We start from the raw sequence: 21356 nt of genomic DNA, 5'->3' as shown, positions 1-21356 counted from the left end.
TAATAATTGGTTGCATAATTGTTTATTAAATGAAAAATCTTGTCTAAAATTGTTGTTTCGCTTTAATCGCCATAAACAATCAAAACATGCTACTACTGCCTTTAAAAATGTTGAAACATTCGGTATGTAATGGGATCTTGCTTAGAAGTATTTAAAGGAAAACAATTTCGGTTGGTTGATTGGTTTGATGTGTGTGTGTATATATGCAAATAAAGATAGGAGGTTAAAAGGTTAATATAGAGGAGCGGGAAAGGTGGGTAACAATGAAGAGAGATGTGATTCCAGTTTTATTCACCTTTCGCAGAAAGTGAACTGAAGCTGGAGCTTTCTTAACTTATCCGTATTCAAAAAAGGAATGACTTAAGAGTTAGTTAAAAGTTCTTAGCAGTAATTGTGTATAGATCGATTTAACGCGAAACGTTGACAAAGCCGAAATTGTACAATTGTAAAAAAAAAGAACTCGCTGCCGGAAAGCATTGGTTTTGTTTGATTTTCTCAGTTGTGTATGTCATCAGCGAGATATCATTATCAGATGGTTAAAAATGTTGTACAATTTGTAATTACATTCTCAATAACTTAGGGCTAAGCAATTTTACAATATGTTTCCTCCTGTGTTTATTGAAGCGGTTTGGTTTTCTCTCGTTGCGAACTCAACTGACGAAGTGGTTGGAAACTGGAACTGGAACTAAGGTTTTGGGATGAGGCTACAAGTTATGCGATGCGGTTTTTTATTGGTTTGTTTATCTCCGATCCTCTTCCGATCTTTATCTTAAACTTATCTTTTCCTTTGCTTGGTTTTGTTTGATTATTATGTTCATTTTCTTCTCCGCCTATGTGTATTCTGTCTGTATTTTTTGGGGTTTTGGGTTTTTTTTTTCAATGTCGATTTTGTTTTGCATTTTTTTTTCTTTCTTACATTTTAGAGAAACAAATTTTAGGTTTCCTAATGGTTAATCATTTTTTCTATCAAAATATGATGTGTGTGTGTGGCTGTTTTTGTGGGCGTGTGTGGGTGTATATATTTAAATTTATAACGTACAAGACGATACAGCGACAGTTCGAAAAGTTTAGCCGTCATGCTTTCTTTTCTTGCCCCTGGCTTGCGACTCTTCTGTAATTAAAATAATACAAATTATTATGATTTTTAAATACACTTAAGAATGTCCAATTCATACCTTCGCCCTTTTCGCCGTCCTTGTCATTGGCATTTACTGAGGCGGTCGATTCATTAGCCTCACCATCAGCCTCCTCAATATCGGAATCTTCATCTTCATCGTCCTCGCCACCTTCGCCTTCCTCCCAATCGGAGTTGTCTTCTTCCAGATCGTCATTGTATACCTCGGACAGGGAAACCTCTCCGTTTTCTTCCTCGTCGCTCTCATCGCTGTCGCCATCCTCCTCGTCGTCGTCTCCGGAAACTGGAAGGTAGGAAATAATGAAAAATTAGCCAAAAGGTTACAATACGAACTTCCCTAAGTCGAAAAATAGTTAGGGGGTTCAAAGAGAAAGATAACATTTAAATTTGGAAGTTCTCATCTACAAGGGTCAGATACAAGATATTTTGAAAGATTTGTTTCTAAATTTTAATACCGAATTGTTTGGCCCACAATTCGCCTCCTAAAGCGCTTCGGTTTAGAGAAGTTCGACGTGAAAGCCAATCTAGTATAAACTCTTACAACATGCGGCATTGGCAAGATTCAATATTGCCAAAAACCAATAGAGAAGTATAGCGAAATGTATGCTTGGGTTTGTTGGAGGCGACTGGGTCGTCTTTATCACAGATTGTTCTTGGACAGTTGGTGCAGAGACAACAGCATTGGCCTCCCTCAACTGCAACTCTTTCAGATACTCGTCTAATTCATCTACTTCATCCTCCTTCGGGGGAGGTGGCTTGTCCTGAACCCCCTTTTTCGCCTTTACACGCTGCTCCAGAGCCTCGAGCTCGTCTAAATCGATTTCTAAACCATTAATACAGAAGGCACCGCGCTTATCTGAAAGGCGACAGAAGCTATGGTTGAGAATGTTTGTTTTTTTTTTTTTTTTGGTTGGTTGTTGGTGATAACAGAAATCGTGAAACCCCTCAAATATGCGATAAAGCCTTTAACCAGACGGACATGAGAGTTAATGGTGGAAAACTGAGATTATATGTTCTTATGCTGCCTTTTAATACTTACGTTCGGAATCGTTGCCATTAACCTCATCATCTTCATCGCCATCTGACTGCGCCTCCTCGTCGTTGCAATCGAAGCTGTTTCAAAAATAACTATTAATTTCCTTTCAGATAAGAATATAAATAAAATACCAACCCATCGAGAAAGCTTAACGACGGAAGCATCTTGAAGATCTTCTCTCGGTAGTTCTCCACCTGGGTAGCATCGTTATTGAACAGATCCAGCACCGCTAGATTCTTAAACTCTTCGAGGGGCTTGAGGGTTTCCAGGTCCTTGATCTTGTTCCCGGACAAGTTAAGATATTGCAGTTTTGGACTGGTCGTCAAATAGTTGAGGCCGCTCGAAATCCGGTTGTCGGATAGCTCCAGCTTCTTCAAGTTGGGCAGCTTGGGGAAACCTTTGAGGGTGGTGAGGCCCACATTGATCAAGCTAAGTGATTCCAAGGCGGTGTATTCGTCTGTAAGGCCCACGATGCTTGTACTCCGGCAATTATCCAGATTCAACTCTGTGATCTAAAAATGAAAACATTTTTATTGATTAAAAATTATTATTTTATTTTTTAAATATAACGAAAAGTATCGATATCTTTCGATAGCTTTAATTAAAACTAAGAGTGACCTTGCCGCTTTGGGATTTTCAGGAAAATGGTAGACATTTGGAGAAACTGGCAACACTGTCTGTGTGAACGTGTGAAGAGAAAAAGCAGAAGAAAAAATGGAGAACAATACATACGCAAAAATCGATCAAACGTTGCGAATTTTTTTTGGTTTAAATGCCAGCACATGCAAAATAACAAGATTGGCGTATCAACAAACATCTTGGTAATGAATTGCCGCTTTAAATTTGCCCAAAATTCGCACCGCAGGGAGGCTGCGGAAAGTGGCGACGCGCGTTTATGTAACCTCAGTATGGATTTCTCTGTGTGTGCGTGTGCGTGTATGTGTGTATGCCCCACCACAAAGCAGAATGCGCGAATTGGGCAGCGCAGAAGAACAAGACTTGATGGGGGCTCGATAGTGGGCTGATGCAGGTGGGGATGTAAGAGAGGGGCGAGGAAAAGAAATCGAGCAATGCGAACGAACCGGCAAAGCAGCAGCCATAACACAACACCACAACACACATTTGACCGTGACGTATAGTTGTTGCGCCAGTCTGGGTTGGGTGGAGAGGTGGGGGTGGGTGTTTGAGTATGTAAGGCCAAGTCACTTTGCTTTCGTCTGATAAGCCTCGACCGAGAATACGGGTTACACACAAACACACACGCACACTCACACACACTCGTGCCAAATTGCCTTTGGAGGCTGTGCAAGTTCATTCGAGATTGCCCAATTATCAATATGTCACGTTGCTCCAACGAGACAACAGGATGGGGCCTACCGAGCCGTCTGTCTGCCTGTCCCTGTCTGGCGGTGAACAGTTATGCGGCTACAGGGGAACATCTCTATCTTGTAACTTTATTTATTTATATTTATTTTATTTCCTCTCAAATAGATGAAACTATTGAAAACTATATATTTTCTGTATAATATAGAGGGTCAAAGTGAAGGTCAACCGCCGTGTATTTGAACTATAAAGTGCAATTTTCAATTAGCTTTTCAGAATAGTTACTGTATCTTGCCAAATGAGAAAGAATGCATACAGCTTTGGCTTAGTCGCACTGTACGTTTGTATGTGTGTATGCTTTGCTGTTTTTTTTTTTGCTATTGTGGGTGCACTGTGGGGTGGTGCCTGGGTGGCTGCCCCCCCAAGTGGCCGCTGATTGAGTAGGCTGGCCAGAGCGCATGTTTATTAATCAGCGGCCTGGCTTTGTCTTTCGCTTGCATTTCTTGGCGCTTGGCGGGTGCAGCGCAACAGAGAGCGGGAGCGGGATGGCTTGCGAGATAGGCTACCGAGTCAGTGATGGGGGGAGGGAGAAGGTAAACAATGTGGGGCGGGCGGTGTGTGGGATGGAATGGGATGGGTGGTGTAGGAGCATAAAAGTATTATGACTGCGCAGTCAATATATGTATGTATGTGTCGATTATTTTGTGCATAAGTTTCTTGGCCCTCGCCATGCATGTGTGTGTGTTTGTGTGTCTTTTGTGCGTGGTCTTTTTGGCTGCAAGAATGTATGTGTGTGTGTGTGGATGATGCGCGCGCTATAATGTTGTTATAGATACATTTTGGTATCAAATAACCTGAAATTACAACATGCACCAAACAACAAACATCCACACACACACACATACACAAACAACACATGTTGCCGCGTTTGTCACACAATTGAAGGCCGCTGAGAAAAAACAAAAAAAAAAGAATAGGCAGCATTGCCAGCTGTCGGCAACTTCAGGTGCGAGAGAGATTCTCGCAGAGATCGGGCCGTGATTTGCATGCCAGTGCACATCCAACTGAACGGCATTTACACGCCGTATTTGTTTATCGTTAGGGGGAAAAAGGTTTAATTTTTTTTTGTTGAGCAAAAGCCACGGCAAGGCGCCACGGAACGAAAATGCGCGCACATGGCAACACTGTCCGCCGCACACGTACTTCGCTCGAGCGCTTCGAAGCGACATACACACACATGTGTGTAGAATTTGCTTATGGCGATCAATTTTTTTTTTTTTTTTGTCGTGTTCTGTTCTTTTCGCTCGCTCGTTTTCGATTTGTTGATGCCGAGATGCCGCTGTCGCTTCTCTCCTTCCAGCATTTTTTATTTTTTATTATGGCGACACAAATTGAAACTAGATTTTTACATGATGGCGATGCCGATGCACTCACACAATGGGATTTAATAATAAAAAAAAAGATAGTTGTATAGGACATTTTCGTAATCCCGCGTTTTTTCGGTTTTTTTTTTGTGGTTTATGTTATCACACTTACCTGATTGGCTTTGCGTGCGCGCCGCTCCAATTCTATTCTCTTCTCCATTGCAGTTGCACTTGTTTGTTTGGGTTGTTGTGTTTGTTTCCTTTTTTTTTTTTTTTGCTTTTTGGCTAAAGCAGCAGCTTTTTCTTCTCCGGAAAGGATTCGGACTGCAGGCGTCGCTGTTGTTTCTGTTTTATCGCCTCTTCTTGTGGGGGCGGAGGAGCTGGGGCTCCCTACGAAAAACAGCGCACGCACCAAAGGCAAAAAGACTCGCTCCTCGACGTCGTCGTCGTCAACACACAAACACACACACACGCACACGAACACGCGCTCACTCACACAGACGCAGCGCTGCCTTGCAAATTTTTCTTATTTTTTTTTTATATATTTTGTGCTTCTACGGAATTTTCGATGCCGCCACCGCGTTAGGCTTTTCGGTTTTTGTTATTGGTCCTAAAGGGGAGGAAGGAAAAATATAATTAGCGGTCAGGTCTTCCAAAACTACAGCTGCATGTCTTCAGATGCATTGTAACACACTTCCCTCGACTCCAGAACACGACGACGCGCCTTTTCAAACGGCGTTTTCACCGGAATACGCTCGTCTATCTGGCTCTAATCACTGTTCTGCAGTCGATGGAGGTGCGTTTGGGCCGAAAACCCACTTACCAGACGTTGCTGAATATTTAATTAGCCAGGAATCAATTTTTATTTGTATGCTCGACCAATAAAAACAACCATTTGCAAAAAATTCCGGATGAAACGGCGGCACAGGAGCAAGAAGAAAATCAGCGTCAGGTGGGCAGGCGCTATGCGGTTACGTTTGGTATTTGTCGGCATAAATTATACGGTTTTCTGGTATTTCTTTGGTGTTTTTCAGTATTAATCATGACATTCGTGCTTTACAACACTGTTTCTTTTGAGCCACGAATAATTGAAATATATTATATTTATTTATTTATAATAAAATAAAAATATCATAAATGTTAAAAAAATGGTCCAATATTTATTCTCTTTAATTAATTTCAAAAACGCCAGGAAAACATGAAATTATAGTGGCTTTCAAATTAAATGGTATAGTGGCGACATCTGGTGCTGGCGTTTAATGTTTAAAATCGAATAATTTAAAAATAAAAATGACGTACTTTTTAAATTAACTTAAGAAATAAAAAAAATGTATGACTTTCTATTTTGTATGTCTCATTTTTATAAGGAATAATTTTGTAAATGATAAAAATATATCGAGAGCTAATAACCCTATAAGGAATGGCGCCAAAAAGAGAAGTTTTGAATTTGAATTTCAATAATTTTAAAATTAAATAGTTTTAGCAAAGTCCAACTTTTGATTAGCTAAGCCTGAAGGATGAGACATTTAACGAGCATAATCCTGTTGTCCAGAAACATCATTCTGATATAATAAAGCGCCATAATCAGATGCGCGTGCTCCTAAAGGGTAAGATGAAGCTGTACATCGAGGTCGCCTGTGTTGACTACTGGATATATAGGATTACCGTTACGAAGGACATAGCAGAAAGGCTGTGACTTAATTGGCCATGCAAATGTCCAGGTTGCAGGATCCGGTAAACATTGCACCTCGCCTTTGGGGCCATTATTAGACGGCTAGAAGTCAACAAACGCCGCAAAAGGAAGTCCCCCGTTAGCTTTTCCCATCAACACTCTCACACACATACATAGAGAGATGAGATTTTCCAGGATGGTAGCCCAAGGACGAGAACTTCGGAAAAAGTACTCGTGAACTTGGGCATAGCTTTAAATTAAGTAAACGACTCAATTTGATTTCCGCGCCTCGTTTATCCCTGCCCGCCCCCTGATAATTTTAATGTGGGCTTAATGCATGCTCTCACCAACACTACGAGAGCATGTCAGGACAGACATACAGGTAATTGTTTTTACCGTATCCTTACCGTATCAAAGGACGAAAATTACTTTGGTTGAGACTACACAGAGAGAAAGGGCAATTAAAGATCAAAATGTAATGATTATTAAAGATTTAAAATAAAATAAAAATTATATATTACTTTATTATAATCTTTATTTTAGTTAGTATATTAGTTAATATCTTGTATTATCTTATTTTTCTTCCTGTGTAATTTCAAGCGTCTCAATTAGTCAGGTTTTTGTCCTCCTGCCTCTGAAAATTGTCCAAAAAAGTGTCCTCGCTCTATTTGGGAATATGGATGCCATTGGCCATATCGCTGATAGGGTGCAGAGGTCCTTGAACAGCACTATCATTATTATCATCATCATCATCGGTTGCACCTTCTATGGCCCCGGTCGAGCCTCCTGGCCGGGGGGTCTAATCTATTAAAAGCGCGCTAATGCTGTGAGTCGGCCAGCTAGCTATTTGTGGTAGGGAGCTTTTGGCCATGTCAGAGTGGCCGGTTAACATTGGTAACTGTTGCTTTGGTAATCAAGGCCTTAACTTTAATGGCTTTGCGGTTCAAAGGAAGTAATTAAAGCTATAAATAGAGGTAATACATTTTAAAATAATATAAGTCTATAAAAGTTATTTATAGAGTTTAAGTTAAAATAAAAATTGTTAAAAGTAAATAAATAAATATTAAAAAACTGTTATTTTATTCTGTTGTTTATATATTTTTTTTTATTTAAATATATTTTTAGTATATCCCCCTTCCTTTAAAAATGGGTGGTAATTAACTAACTAACAAAGATGCCATTCGCGAACCACTCTCTTTTGTGTTCTCTTCCTGGCCAATATACACCTACACACACACCCACATCCACATCCCCACACAGACCAATCAACAGTTTGCCATGGTGCGAGGAAAAGCTCTCGGAAAAGCTCGGCAAACGGATGCTGCGAGTTGGCAGACACAGCAGCAGCAGCCACAAGTTGCCTTTGCCACATTTGCAACAGTTGCTGTTGAGTGACTTCGAAAGGCGGACGTGGCAAAAAGGTATAGCGGATGGATCCGTAACTAAATCCAATCCTTGGACCTGTTATCAGTTGACTGCTTCGTGTGCGTGTGCCTAACTGTAGGGTGTGTGTGTGTGTTTGCGGGAAAATAGAGAGGAAAATTGAAAACGATTGAAACGGGAAACTAGTTCAAGTGCAAGCGCCAAAGTTGCCAGCAACAATGTTGCAATCGAAGAGTGGAAAATTGAAAATTTTAATAAACCTAAACGATAATATATGAAGACATAAATTACAAAAAAAATAATAAATATACCTACAAAAAACAGAGAAAGCCAAATTAATTTTTTTGGCACATGCTTGATGAAGCAAATTTTAATGATTTCTGATATTTTTTCGCGACACATGTGCGTTCGTTTTAAAAAAGAAAATAAAATATAAAGTGTCTTAAGGCTAGTACCATAAATCCAAACATAAAATAATAAAAACAAGAAAGGAAAGCTAACTTCGGGCGGAGCCGAAGTTTATATACCCTTGCAGTTCAGTCGCAGTCCGATAGGTGGCGCCACGCATCTATATTATTAGATATACAGCGGATCGTATATAGTCGGCCGATCCTTATGAAATTTGGCATATCGAATTATTTTGACCAAAGAAGCATACATTGAAAATCCCATCCTTCTAACTTGAAAAACAACGAAGTTATGCCATTTCCGATCAATCAGTTATATGGCAGCTATAGGATATAGTCGACCGATCTTTATGAAATTTGGCAGATCGTATAAGTTGGATCAATTAAGAATCCATAGAAAGTCCCAACCTTCTAACTTGAAAAACAACGAAGTTATGCCATTTCCGATCAATCAGTTATATGGCAGCTATAGGATATAGTCGACCGATCCCGGCCGTTCCGACTTATGTACTACCTGCAAAGGAAAGAAGGGTGTGTGCAAAGTTTCAACTCGATAGCTTTAAAACTGAGAGACTAGTTTGCGTAGAAACAGACAGACAGACGGACAGACAGACAGACGGACAGACAGACAGACGGACAGACGGACAGACGGACAGACGGACATGCTTATATCGACTCAGGAGGTGATCCTGATCAAGAATATATATACTTTATAGGGTCGGAGATGTCTCCTTCACTGCGTTGCACACTTTTGACCAAAATTATAATACCCTCTGCAAGGGTATAAAAAGAAACTGAAAGGAAAAGTGAAAAATCTCGGCTAATTCAATCGCGTGCGTCTACAGATTGAAAAATACGATTATAATCTGGCCATCTCAGTCCTGAGTCCTGAGTCCTGAGTCCTGACCCTCCTCCTGCATCCCGGCAGTCTTGAAGACCAAAAATTTTGTGTAAATCCCAACGAAATTACCATATGTAACCCAAAAACACACTCCCACCACCCAACTGTGTATTTGTCGGGAACATATTCTCAATTCAAGTTCCTTTCGACACGCGTCTGAAGGAAAATTTCGTTACGGTTCCCTCCATCATCACACGCATTTCTCTACGAGGATGATTTTTGCATTCCCTTTCCCTTGTTTTTGCTTCCTTTTATTTTCCTCATTTTGTTTACTCATATTTTTCCTTTTGGTTTTCTTTGCTCTGCCACCGCAAATAAATTTTTTGTCGATCTGATTTTGATAACAACAGGCAGCATAGAGCAAGGAAGCAGCAACAGGCATCGCCAACCACAAAAAATAAAAATAAAATAAATAAAAAAATAAATAAACCCAAAGAAAAAAAAAACAAAACAAAAACAGGCACTCATCCTTCATCGTCGAATAAAAAAAGGTAAGTACATATGTGTGGGAGAAATTCGCTTGATTTGCATTTCAAAGGTTGCGCTGCGGTGCTCCTGATTATCATGTCTGGCGGCTCACACTGCGTATGATTGATGGCCGACCGTGCCACCCGGAGTGCGTGTGTGTTCTGTAATTATGTTATATGTATGTATGCTCTGATTTTCCATGAAAAGGCAATTCGTTTCACCGGAAATGTAAAAATCCGTCAAGTGTAAACTACTATTCGTCTTAAAACGGATTTAGTGCTAGTCCTTGTGTTAACTTTCCAGAAGAAACTCACAACTTCCGCCGGGATTGAGGCCAAAGTTTATGTTTTAATCTGAAAAGTTTAATTAGGAGATGGCTAAACTTGTTAATTTCCATCTGCCGTCGCCCCTTTCGTTTCTTCGTTTTCTTTTTGCCAATTAGACAATTTTTCAATTAAATTCGCATGAAATATTATTTCGCTTTAAATCGAATTTTGGTTTGCAGGCGACGATGCAATTAAACACGATGGGCTGAGTGTAATTTCCCAGAAGTTTTGCTTAATTGGTTTTAATAACTTAAGCCACTTAGAGCCAATTATGAAGCTACCACAGAATGGCAGCAACAGCAAAAAAATCAGTATTTTTTTCTTTCTTTTTCCCATTATTTTTGCTTTATTTTCATTTAAATTTCCGCGACAACCTCTGTCAGGGTCGTTTGGCATTTAACGGCACTCGGCTGCCTGCGGCATGTGCCGCAACCAGCTTCAACGCATTTTAGCACCTTCACACCTGTTCAGCGTTTGCAGCTGCCCCGCCTGGCTGATGTGTTTGCATACCCGCGTTGCATACTTCCCAGCGTCCGGCGGGCCATCGGGCGTATGAGTAATATTATTATGTTTAAGAAATTAATTATTTCGAATACTCTTTGATTAAATTATCAGGATTTAAGCCATTAATAAGATAAAGTGTGTCATTTTTTTGCCTTTTATTATTATTTTTTTTATTATAAGTAAAGTTCATAGAGTGATTGATTTTTCTCACTTTTTTTGAAAAAGTTCTGAGGAACTTGCCCTTAAGCTTTGTTTTAAAAAAATTAGCATGAAAATTAATAAACTAGAAGAAACTACTTGACAGCCTCGTAATTCCTCTCAAAAATTGTGAATAAAAGTTTTTACTATCTGAAGCCCTCGACCGAGTTTTGTTGCTTTTTCGCTATGATTTTTTTTCTCTAGTTTTTTTTTACGCTTTTTGATGTTTTTTTTTGTTACTCTGAGGGGCTTTCCGAGGGGCTCTGTGAGGGGGCTTGGAGAGGTAAAGGAAGAGCCCGCCCGCGTAGCTACCTAGGTTGAAAATTCTGAGGGCGGGCGGATGGAGGACGGATTTTAGTTGCGTTGGCATTGACATTTATGCGCACGGGATGGGAATTTGGTTGCGTATAAAAAAAAAATGTAGAAGGAAAGACGGAAATTTTATGGCACATTATTATTTTTACTCTGCAGTTGTTCGCAATGGAATAAATTTTGCGGAAAAGGATGCACGCGATACAGTTTTCATCCGGCAAAGGTTAATTTTAATAAAGTTTATGCGTCATGAGTGAGGCTTTAAGCGAGAAGCGTAAAAATCAAGGAAATGAACTGCTTACAAATGGCACGACACTGGGTAATCGGAGATGACATGTTTTACGAATAAAATGGACAGATTTTTACAACTTCAATAAGGTTTTTGTGATTTGTTTCACAGATGTGCCAATAATCTAATTTTTACTTTATTCAAAAAGACTTTTAAAATAGTTTCTACAAAAAAGAAGCTCCATTTTGGTTATGTCCATCAATTCTCAGGTTAACTATGATATTATCCTGGCAAATGATGATCACAACCAAAACTAGTAATCTTTGAATTGAGTTTCAAAGGCGTTCTTAGGCCATCTTGCACATTCAACAATCGTTTGCGAGCCAGGACATTTTTGCAATAGCACAAGGTCTAGAAAGGACTCTTCACGACCTCCTGGGTATGACCTCTTTTGACGCTTAGACTCTTCCTGATTCTTTTGGATATAATTCAATATCATCTGGGTGGATCCACAATTTCAAACGCTGGCATTATTTTATCATCTTCTGCACATAAGGACGAAGTTCCGAAGTTTTCTTTTTTAGAATTTGGCACAGAGAACAAGTGGTACTTCTTGATTCTTTTCATCTTCAACTTTATCTGAGACCATTATACGAATTTCATTCCATTTGTTATCCTTTTTTCCGGCAAATTTTTATCCATGAAAACTTTTTTTTTTTGGCATTAGTTTTCAACTATAATTATCTTTTTCTTCCAGGCAATTTTGATCCTGACATTTTTGATTTAGTTTTATCCTTCTTATATTGTATATTCTTTGAGTTCTTGGGAAGGGAATGTTTCGACCAGACTGAATACTCAGAATTCTTTGCAGATAATGATAGATTTTGGCCACCTCTTAGTCGTGGACTCTTAGGGTCAGCATCTAGACCACACTTCCTGAGGAAAAAGACTTTCAAGGTCGGTCTGTGATCGGTTTTGTACACTCGATCGTAAAGCTTGGCCAGCTCCGGTGGATCCTTGGTCAGGTCCTGGTAGTTTCTGCACTGCCCCTTACCACCCGCACTCCCCGCATAGTGGGTCCATGGAGGAGTAAGCGGGAGGCAAGTGGCATGGCTACATATCTGGCTAAAATCATATATTTTCGGGACGAACCGCCGGAAACTACCAGTGGCAGCTGTCGCAAGGCCACACTGCAAATTCAACATTGAATGGCACCCGAAACTAAATAAATTTATTCTTAAAACTTCACATCAATAACTCCAAATTTTTAAAATTGATTTGTGTAAATGGCATTGATTTCTAGAGCTCCTTTAAGATTCTATTTTTCACTTTAAATCGCAAGAGAAGGATTAAATCACTGGCTTACACTTTATGAGCTGCGTTTTATCTAGATTAAAATAATTTCCTTTTTTATTTTAATTACGGTATAACTTTCTAAAGCGGATGCTGTCGTTTCTGCCAGCCTCTCATTTTATATTTTTTTTCCATTTCCCAAGAGCACTTCCCATGTGCACCGCCCACGTTCGCAGCGAGAATAAGTATAATTGTTGTCTGTCCCTGCCTCGAATTGCATTTCTATGCACATTGTATCTGCCACAAAAGCATCAGAAGCGCCTCAAGGGAGGCCACAATTCTAAACGCAGTTTTCTGGCCATCTGGGGAAAATATCAAGGTGTGGTGACATGAATATTTTCCCAACCATAATTGTGGCTTAACAAAAAAATGAAGGCTGGAATATTAACTTGTTGAAAATGTATATTTAGATCAAAGAATTGTGATAAGTCCTTATTCCTTATATTCTAAGGTTATCGATCGCTTGAGTAAACTCTTAATATCTTGTAATTATCCCATTGTTTAAAGAACAATGGCCATAAATTCATAAAGACCAGTACACGTGTGAAAATACATATATTTTATGATTGATGAAAGAAATACCAAAATACCTGGCCAAGTTCAAGTTCCGTTCATTAACTTTGGATGCATCTTTTGGCTTGGTAACAGCACAAGAAACAATCTAACTTTTAATTACTATATTTTTATAGTCTTTTAAATTTAAGATATTTCTTTTTTAGACTTCCTAATGCTATAGCTCTTGCATCTGGCCATCTGACATAATAGTTAATTGCTTTTAGAGGCACTTTATCGCTTAAGTTGTTATTTGTGTGTAGTTGTTTTTTTTAGCAAAACATTGGAAGCGGAGCAGACAGATTGTTTATTTTCTTACTATACATAGATGTATGTACATAAGCCTGTTTGTGCATAAAACATAAATCCCCCCGATTCGCATTGGACGCTAAAATAACACAGCTGGCAGTAGTTGCTCCTCTCCTGCCACCTGAGTGTGGGCCAGATAAAAGTGATTTTTTTGTTTCGAGTCAATGGCAGCGACGGGGCAATAAACAAAAAGCAGCTAAAATTATAAAATTAACACCGTTGGATGGATGTTGCTGCCCTGCTGACGGACTGTCGAACGAATTGGCCGAGTGTAAACATTTGATGACGGTTTATTAGCAATTAATTTAAATATTACCATTGGCAGGCGAAAGGTAAATGTGGGTGTGCTCAGCGCGTGGCAAATAAACATGCTGGAAATAATATCCGAAAATAAACAGAACGACCTAACATAATAATTCCAAAGGGTATTAATAACAATTACAGCGGGCATAAAACTCAATTTAATTTTTATTTAAATTTATTTAAAAAGACTTTTTACCAGCTACCAGTTGAAGTGGCCAAGCAATTAATTCCAAATGACTTCTATCTTCTGGGGATTTCAATTATCGATTAATATCTCGCGGTTCGGCTAATTCCCATTGAAAAAGCCAGCGATTATTTCACTGGGAATATTTCATCAGCTTAATGCATTCAAGTGCCGCCTTTGCTGGTCTCCTGGCTTCGACTCACTGCCAATTCCGTTTCCATTTCAAAGTGAAGTTGGCTCAAAGCATAATTGCAAACAATTAGCATGCTCTAGAACCTGGAACTCTCCTCCGCATCGGCATCGGAATCGATGAGTCTGTATATTGATGATTATGATGATTGCAGCAGGGATAATAGTAGCTAGAAGTACTCACTTGACAGTGAGTTCTGTCCTTGGCATTGTGTTTGGCGGGGGAAGTTATTAAACGCGAAAAGGAACCACATTTCAAAGTCAATATCAGGTTACTGATATATCAGATATGTGGGTTAGGGAGTGCCATATGGTATAATATATGCTATAATTGTGGTTAGAAAAATATAATTATTTTCATTCCAAAGTTAATTCATTTTTAAAAAGTCCATCTTTAAAAAGTTTTTAATTTAAATGTTATTTCATTGCTAATAAAACTGAATCAGCCACCAGTGGGTCTTCAGCAGCCCAGCTGGATTATTCCATTTATTTTTAAAAAGAAAGCATAATTAGAGGCAGAAAGCATAAATCTATTTCTATTGTTTATCCGTCCAGGCGACAAAAATAGACAAAAGCAATCTGTACACATGTGCTGGAATCAAAAAAATATGTAAATCTATTTATAACATAAACTAGAATTAATAAATAGAAAAGGTAAAAGGAACGTAATTAATGATTGATTTGAAACAAGCCATGAAACATGGTGTTTATACGAAGACCACCTCCCATTTTGCATTCAATTTAACATTAAAGGCGTGAGAGAATGCGCCCAAATAGATCTACTTTTAGACACGGCAAATTGGGATTATACTGTGCAGATTTACTTTCGATATGGGCGGATTGTGTATATGGAAAGTGCATTGGGGCAAGGTCGGTTTACAGAATAGAGAATCCGCCATGTGCCAGTATTTAGTCGGCTGCTTTGCATTCACGTCCGATTGACTGTTTAATGGGCTTCAAATCGAGTTGATTGAATGGAAATTTTACAGAATTAAGATTAAGCAACCAATTGCGTAGATTGAATGCAGTAAACAATTATTATTGACTTGTGAGACTATGCATTCGCATGTAAATTAAATTCCTTTTGCCTTCCGGTACATTTGCCTTCATAATCACCCACCCAGACTCCCATCCAGCTACCCATCCAGCCCGACACATACAAAACTTTTTCATAACCCATTATTTACGTGTGAACAGGAAGGGAAAGTATGCTAATATGCCAAGTACCCGAACCCGCAATCCTTGGCAAATATTTTCCAATGCCTTAGACCTAAAACCCCAAAAAAAACCAAGCCAAAAAGCAGAGGGTTCCACTGCCGAAAGTCAGAAACATTAATGGCAACAATAACAGCAACAGCATATGGGAAAAACGACCCAAAGCTAAAGCCAAAGTTATGCCTAAGTGGCAGCTTTTCTCCCATTCCGCACAAAAAAATACAAAAAATTGTACAAATTTCATGGCCTGCGGCTAGCAAAATAAATTAAAGTATTCTCCCTTCGCACACGACGGGATGGCAACTTTTCGCCCTAGCTTCGGTCTGTGTGTTTTTTTGTCTATTTTTTAATTTTCTACAATTTACCCACATAAATAAATTCAAAGGAAGTGAGTGGGAATGTCCTGTGGCCAGGTCTAATGATTGAAAAAAGAAGGAAAGGAGAACTAACAGAGAGACTTATACTCTTACCTTTGATATTGCTTCGGAGGTGCTTGCCTTCCTTTGGGATATTTGCTTAAATTGTCTCAAAGTCGAAATGACTTGGCCGACTCGGCCAGCAGGCAGGGTGCCACAAATTGACCGTCCTCCTCTAATTTAATTTGAATTCTAAAAGAAAGTTTACACCCGTTGCAGTATCCACAGAAAATAAACCCATAAAATATGCAACTTTGAAAAGAAATAAAAAAGCCCAGTTCGGCGGGGCACACAGGCAGCCAGCACACAAAAGGAGATTAAATTGCGTAGCCGCCCCGTCAACATTGGCTACAACTTTTGTATGGGCTCATTGAACTTGTTTTAAAGCAGATCGTATAAAACGCTGTCTTTGGTATTTATCTTTTCACATTATTAAAGAACATGAAACAAAGTTTTGCACTTTAAGCTTCAGCTTGTTTGCATTTACATATTTTATTTTGTAATAACCGAGTACTTTCCCCTTCCTCTGGCATGTTAAAGCTCTTCTTTACATATGTTTTGAAGCTTAGTTTTTAATGACTTGCATGTGTTCTCGATTTTTTTTGCAAATCAATCCAATTAGTGAGGCAAGAGCGACTGAAGTAGGAAACACAATTTCATCACGTATACGACATGTGGTGCGAGTGGCAACTATTATCGGAAGCGCTGCCATAAAAATCTATTAAAAATCAATTTGTTTGCCGCAGCTGTGGTCTAAGTGGCCGAAAGTCAGTCAAGAACTTTATCCGCATCCAGTGGCTGCCTAATTAAAGTGCTCGACCCGGTAAATGTCGAAAATTAATAAGCGCAACACGTGCAGCGGTTTTTTGATTGCGCCGAGGACTCCAACGTCTGTTGCCTGGGTATTTTCCTAGATATATACATATATATATTTTCCAGGCGAACGCAGGCGGGGAAGTCGAAGTCTCCTGGACATAGGCAATCGGAAAGTTTGTTGGGAAAACTGCTTTGAAGTCTAATAGGATTAGCTCGCCCACTTGTGGGCGTGTCTGTCTATGACAAATAAACGCCAGCCCAGTCGGTATTCAGTATGTCCGTGGGCGGAAATATACTTATATCTGTTAGGCAGTTGGGTTGCTCGGCTGCTCGGCTGGCCAATGCTTTGGCAAAACGAATATTCAATAATGTAAAACAAATATTTAGCAAGAAAATATTCCTAGACGAGGATTTCTTACAACAGTAAATATTTATCATAGCCACGGCTGGCTGCCTTTGAGTGAAGAAATCTTAAAGGTTAAGACAAATATTAACCTAGAGACTTTAATCGCCATAGTATTAACATACTAGTCTGAATTTTAAGATTAGCAAAATATAGTTTATTAATATAAAGGATAAACAAGACCTCGATGACACTATTATATGAGATGCACTTAGTTATCTTAAAATTAAGGGATTAATAGAGTTTCGTTTTCCAAGAATAGTCCATTTAATTAAGCCAAGTCCATCAATCGTTTCAGGTAATTTGAATAAATCAGAAATTACTTGACAATTGTTCTGTCCGTATACTGAATCCTCAAATCGGTCCTGGCCATGTTTCCGAAAGCATCGACCATTTCATTCAAATACGTATTCGGCAGCCGGCGGTCGAAGGGGAAGCCCATGGCACGTCTGTCCGGATACAGCTTGTCCTTCAGGCCGCAGAACGAGTACGCAGTGCTGCATGCATCATTGGGTCTAGGAAAAAATAAATAAAAATGGGAAAATCAACCAATCATCCTGTGGGAATCGCTGAAAAGCAACTAACGTGTTGGGCTGCTCCACCGAGTCCTGCGAGTAGTCGGAAATCATGACGAACAAGTCAAAGACCATGCCCTGGGTAGTGCCCTTGGGAAGCAGGAGATGCTGAGGCCATCCGCAGCCACAGAACCGGAATCGGGCCAGCTCATCGGCTGCCTGGGGTTGGTAATTCGCACCCACTGGCCGGAACGAGCGCTCAAAGGGAATGGCCACCGATGACTCCGTCGACTGGCGGCGAATGGTGTTCACACCGGGCACCACTGGGGATTAATTAAAAAGTAATAACCATATATCATAAAAGGAAAGCAGACTTAGTGCCTGGAATCTTATGGATTCAATAAGAAATACCCGGAACGGATATAAAAGACTTCATATAATCTAGCTATTAACAAAATCTAGAATCTAAGCCGTAAAATTTAATCATATTTCATATTTGCTTTCTATTTTTAAATTTTGGCAGAAATTGAAGATGATTTTTTCTCAAAAGTGTTTAAAAAATTATGATTTAGATTCTTGGAGATATGTTAGTTCTGAAGAAAAGCAAAAATAGATTCTTTTTAATACTCACAATCCACCGTGAACTTGTCCATTTCGATGGCCATTTGACGCTGATCCTCCAATCTCAGGGCCATGTTCCGCTCATCCACCTTCGGGCAAAGGAAAATGCGGCAAGTTCCAGTCCTCTTGGCTCCATTATTGGTGACATTGAAGGTGTAGGTGAATGGGGCATTCTGCAGATGACTGAACGAGGCCAAGACATTGGTGGCCGAACTGAAGTCCAAGCCAGCCGTAAGATCCACAGTTGAGTTCTGCCAATAGGTGGCCAATACGTTGGGGGTGGTGCCCTTCTTGCCGATCCTGGCCTCGATATAATCAACGGAAACACCCTCAAAGCCCAGCTGGGCGGCATTGTATGGGTTCAGAAGGCTCTTGAACTTGGTGAAGACCGTGTTGATGAATCCGTGCCACCTGTAGAAAATTGGATCCCTCATAGCTGTGGTGACATCGCCCATCACGCCGAACTCCTCCAAGTGGCGACCATCGGGATCGTGGGCAAAGGATATGATGTTGTGGCCTTGGTTGTGCAGATTTCCATAGAGTTGCATGTTGACGGAGAGCACTGGAGAGGCTTCGATCATGTTGCCCAAAATATCGATGCCTCGGACCTCATCCAATGGGATCCTTTGGCCAGAGGTCTTTTAAAAAAATTCACAAAAATTAAAGACTTGCTTGCTTCTCCCCATAATTCCATACTTACATCCTCGACATAACCTTGATCGATGACATCCATGATCCTGTTACGCCAGCGGAGAATCTCATCAATGGTGATCCTGGTATCCTCACGATCCACATCCTTCAGGAGTTGGCCCGACGCGCGACCAGGATAGGTGCGGTTGTTCACGCTGGACAGGATCTTGGGGAAGTAGCCCTCAAATACCTCGTTATGGAGATTGGCCAGAGGCTGAATGCGCTTCAGGTTGTTGCAGAATCGCTCCGCATTGTAGCGGGCCAGGATCTGTTGGTGCATGTAGTAGAAGAGCTCGCCGCGACGGTCCTTGTTAACGACTTCATAGGGTCCTGTGGTGGGGTAGACCAAGTGCCAGTGCCAGTGATGGCTGTTCACGCCGATATCCTCCCGGAAGTAGGCCAGACGGTGTTCGTCCTCGATGTCAGAGGCCGTGTAGTCACGGGGAATGGCCACGGGCACTCGGTCACCGCTCTCCCCAAACACTGATCCCTCCTGGCGACCATCCTACAGAGAAAAAGGTCTTATTATCCAATTGAATTATACAGATATGAGTGTGAACTTGCCTTGAGAGTGGAGGGCTCTACAAAGTTGCTGGGGAAAACCTGGGAAATGTTGGTGATGGGAACTTCGGTGGTATCCTTACGGTGGGCGATGGCCACGGCGTAGGCGTATTGGAAGAGCATTGGGTTAAGACGGTCCCTTTAAAAAGAGGATTTTTTATCCGATTTATCTTGAAAGCCACACTGTTAAACTCACTTGCAGAACACGGAAAGGGAGACAAACTGCCTGAGATTCGGGGCGTTCATGAAAAGGGTGATCAGCTCGCTGGCAATGTTCCGGTGCTGGTCGTTGAACAAGGAGAATTGCTTTTTCGGGCCCAGAGGCTTGGCAAAGTCCAGGTTGGGCACGGAAGCCAACTCCTGAACCGGAATCCTTACGTCCACATTTTTGGAGAAACGATTGCCCACCTGGTCGGATTCAGCCTTGTAGCGGTCCGTATAGAAACTATCGGGTAGTTCCAGCACCGTTTTTCCATTGTCCCGAGTGGTGAACGCTGGCTCCAGGGGACGCTGGAACAATAGCTCCAGGACCTTTAAATCCGTATTAGTCATGGTATCCTTTAGTTAGAAACGAACTTGAAACTAAGCACAACCAAGGCTACTCGAGCACTGTGGGGATTTCGTTAAATGTCTGGATTTTTATACTTCCGTAAAGAAGTATAATTAACCGCAAAATGCAACAGTTTACTCTTTAGATAAAAAAGTGGAAGTGGTGGTGGCGTTGATAAGAAACGTTTGTGAGAAATATTTGTGGAAGTGCAACAAGAGGCTTGTCTCAACCGCAAGACTATAAGTGATAAAAAATTAAAAAAAAATTTAATTTAGGAACTGAAAGTAGTCATTAACAGCTATGCCCATTAGTCATTAGTTGCCTCGATGCCTGATCAAATTTAATTTCCAAGTTCTGGCCCGAAAATATCAGGAAAACCTTTTTGGGAAATACAACTCTGGGATGTAAACAGCCCGACGGCCACAGGAAAAGCTCCTTATGCCCATAGAAATAACACCAAAACTTTAGGTTACTCAACAGGCTGCCATCCGGCCACACCTCCTTTTATCACCCCAACCCCGCTCCACATCTCAGAATGTCGGGTCATAAATTGTATTTGGAACAGGCTCCCCCCAACACCCATTCCCACTGTCCTTCGCAGGAGCCATAAATTTGATTTCGAGGCGGGAGGCGGCTGGAGCGTAACTAAAAACTAACAGCCAAGAGGGCTTTGATGATTAAAATATCTATACTGTAAATCAATTTTTGTCGCTCCGCCGTCTGGTCAGAGAAGGTTTGTTGGCCAACAAAAACCAAAACTTTTGGCCATTGTCAATAATAAATGTTGCTGCCGACGACTTTGGCGTTGAAATGTGTGCGCATTAATCTGTGAAATTGACAGCAAAAACAGTACAACTTTTGCATAAACTGGGGGGCAGTGGGGTGTGGGGAAATTGAAAAGATGAATTTTCACAATTTCTGCACTTTGGCAGGAGAAAAACAACAAAAAACATGGAAATGACTTTTTATACGAGGCTACCGAAGGTCGTTTAGGCTACCAAAGTGGTCCTCTAACTTTCCACAAATGAGATTGCACATTTCCCTATTTTCCAAGGTAAGGTAGAGCATCTGCCAGTCGACTACATTCTCCAGAAACCACTTGACTTTTCGCTTGCTCCACGCAAATATTTATCCCAGCAATGTCATTTTTCATTGAATATTCCACTCCAGCCAAGGCCCAGCCAAGGCAAATGTGCTGCAGATTCTTGGCCAAAAAGACAAACTTGCTTTAATTAATTATAAAGTGTGTGTTCAGGGTGTTGTTCAGGATGAAATTTGTTCAGCTTGCCAGTGTGAATCGAATTAAAGCCCTGAAAGGAAGAAACATTTCGCTACCATACGTACAAAGTTTTCACTCAGCGCCGAAAAAAAGGGAAAAACTTTTCCAAACAAGTCTTAAAAACCACACAACTTTGTAAAAG

The 21356-nt window shown here is 40.5% G+C and overlaps 3 protein-coding genes across 4 annotated transcripts in view; 1 reads left to right on the top strand and 2 right to left on the bottom strand.

Annotated features, from left to right (window-relative positions):
• Positions 1-44: 44 nt before the first annotated feature.
• Positions 45-5841, bottom strand: LOC6496060 (acidic leucine-rich nuclear phosphoprotein 32 family member A). Of its 2 annotated transcripts, XM_032450536.2 has the most exons (7): positions 5682-5841; positions 5031-5468; positions 2307-2683; positions 2175-2248; positions 1677-1991; positions 1176-1418; positions 45-1111 (listed from the first exon to the last, which is right to left on the bottom strand). In XM_032450536.2, the coding sequence occupies exons 2-7, from the start codon at positions 5076-5078 to the stop codon at positions 1068-1070; spliced, it is 1101 nt and encodes a 366-aa protein (XP_032306427.1). In that variant the 5' UTR covers positions 5079-5468; positions 5682-5841; the 3' UTR covers positions 45-1067. The 2 variants fall into 2 exon arrangements, with proteins under 2 accessions (XP_032306427.1, XP_014763619.1); XM_014908133.3 differs by lacking the exon at positions 1677-1991 and having other exon boundaries at positions 5682-5839.
• A 2018-nt stretch (positions 5842-7859) lies between these two features.
• LOC6494548 (potassium voltage-gated channel subfamily H member 8) overlaps positions 7860-21356 on the top strand; it is a 47267-nt gene continuing 33770 nt past the window's right edge. The window contains exons 1-2 of the mRNA XM_044715411.1: positions 7860-7951; positions 9572-9712. The gene's annotated coding sequence lies outside the window, so the exon portion shown is untranslated. The remainder of the gene's footprint in view (positions 7952-9571; positions 9713-21356) is intronic.
• Positions 17133-20024, bottom strand: LOC6496059 (phenoloxidase 2). The gene is made up of 6 exons (XM_001960095.4): positions 19582-20024; positions 19389-19524; positions 18835-19329; positions 18145-18772; positions 17584-17836; positions 17133-17513 (listed from the first exon to the last, which is right to left on the bottom strand). Exons 1-6 carry the CDS (start codon positions 19935-19937, stop codon positions 17318-17320), a joined length of 2064 nt encoding a protein of 687 aa, XP_001960131.2. The 5' UTR covers positions 19938-20024; the 3' UTR covers positions 17133-17317.

The sequence above is a fragment of the Drosophila ananassae genome, chromosome 3L, assembly GCF_017639315.1.
Source record: "Drosophila ananassae strain 14024-0371.13 chromosome 3L, ASM1763931v2, whole genome shotgun sequence".
Classification (NCBI taxonomy): Eukaryota; Metazoa; Arthropoda; class Insecta; order Diptera; family Drosophilidae; genus Drosophila; species Drosophila ananassae.
The sequence above is the reverse complement of the archived record's forward strand: the minus strand, read 5'-3'. Positions and strand labels throughout refer to the sequence as shown.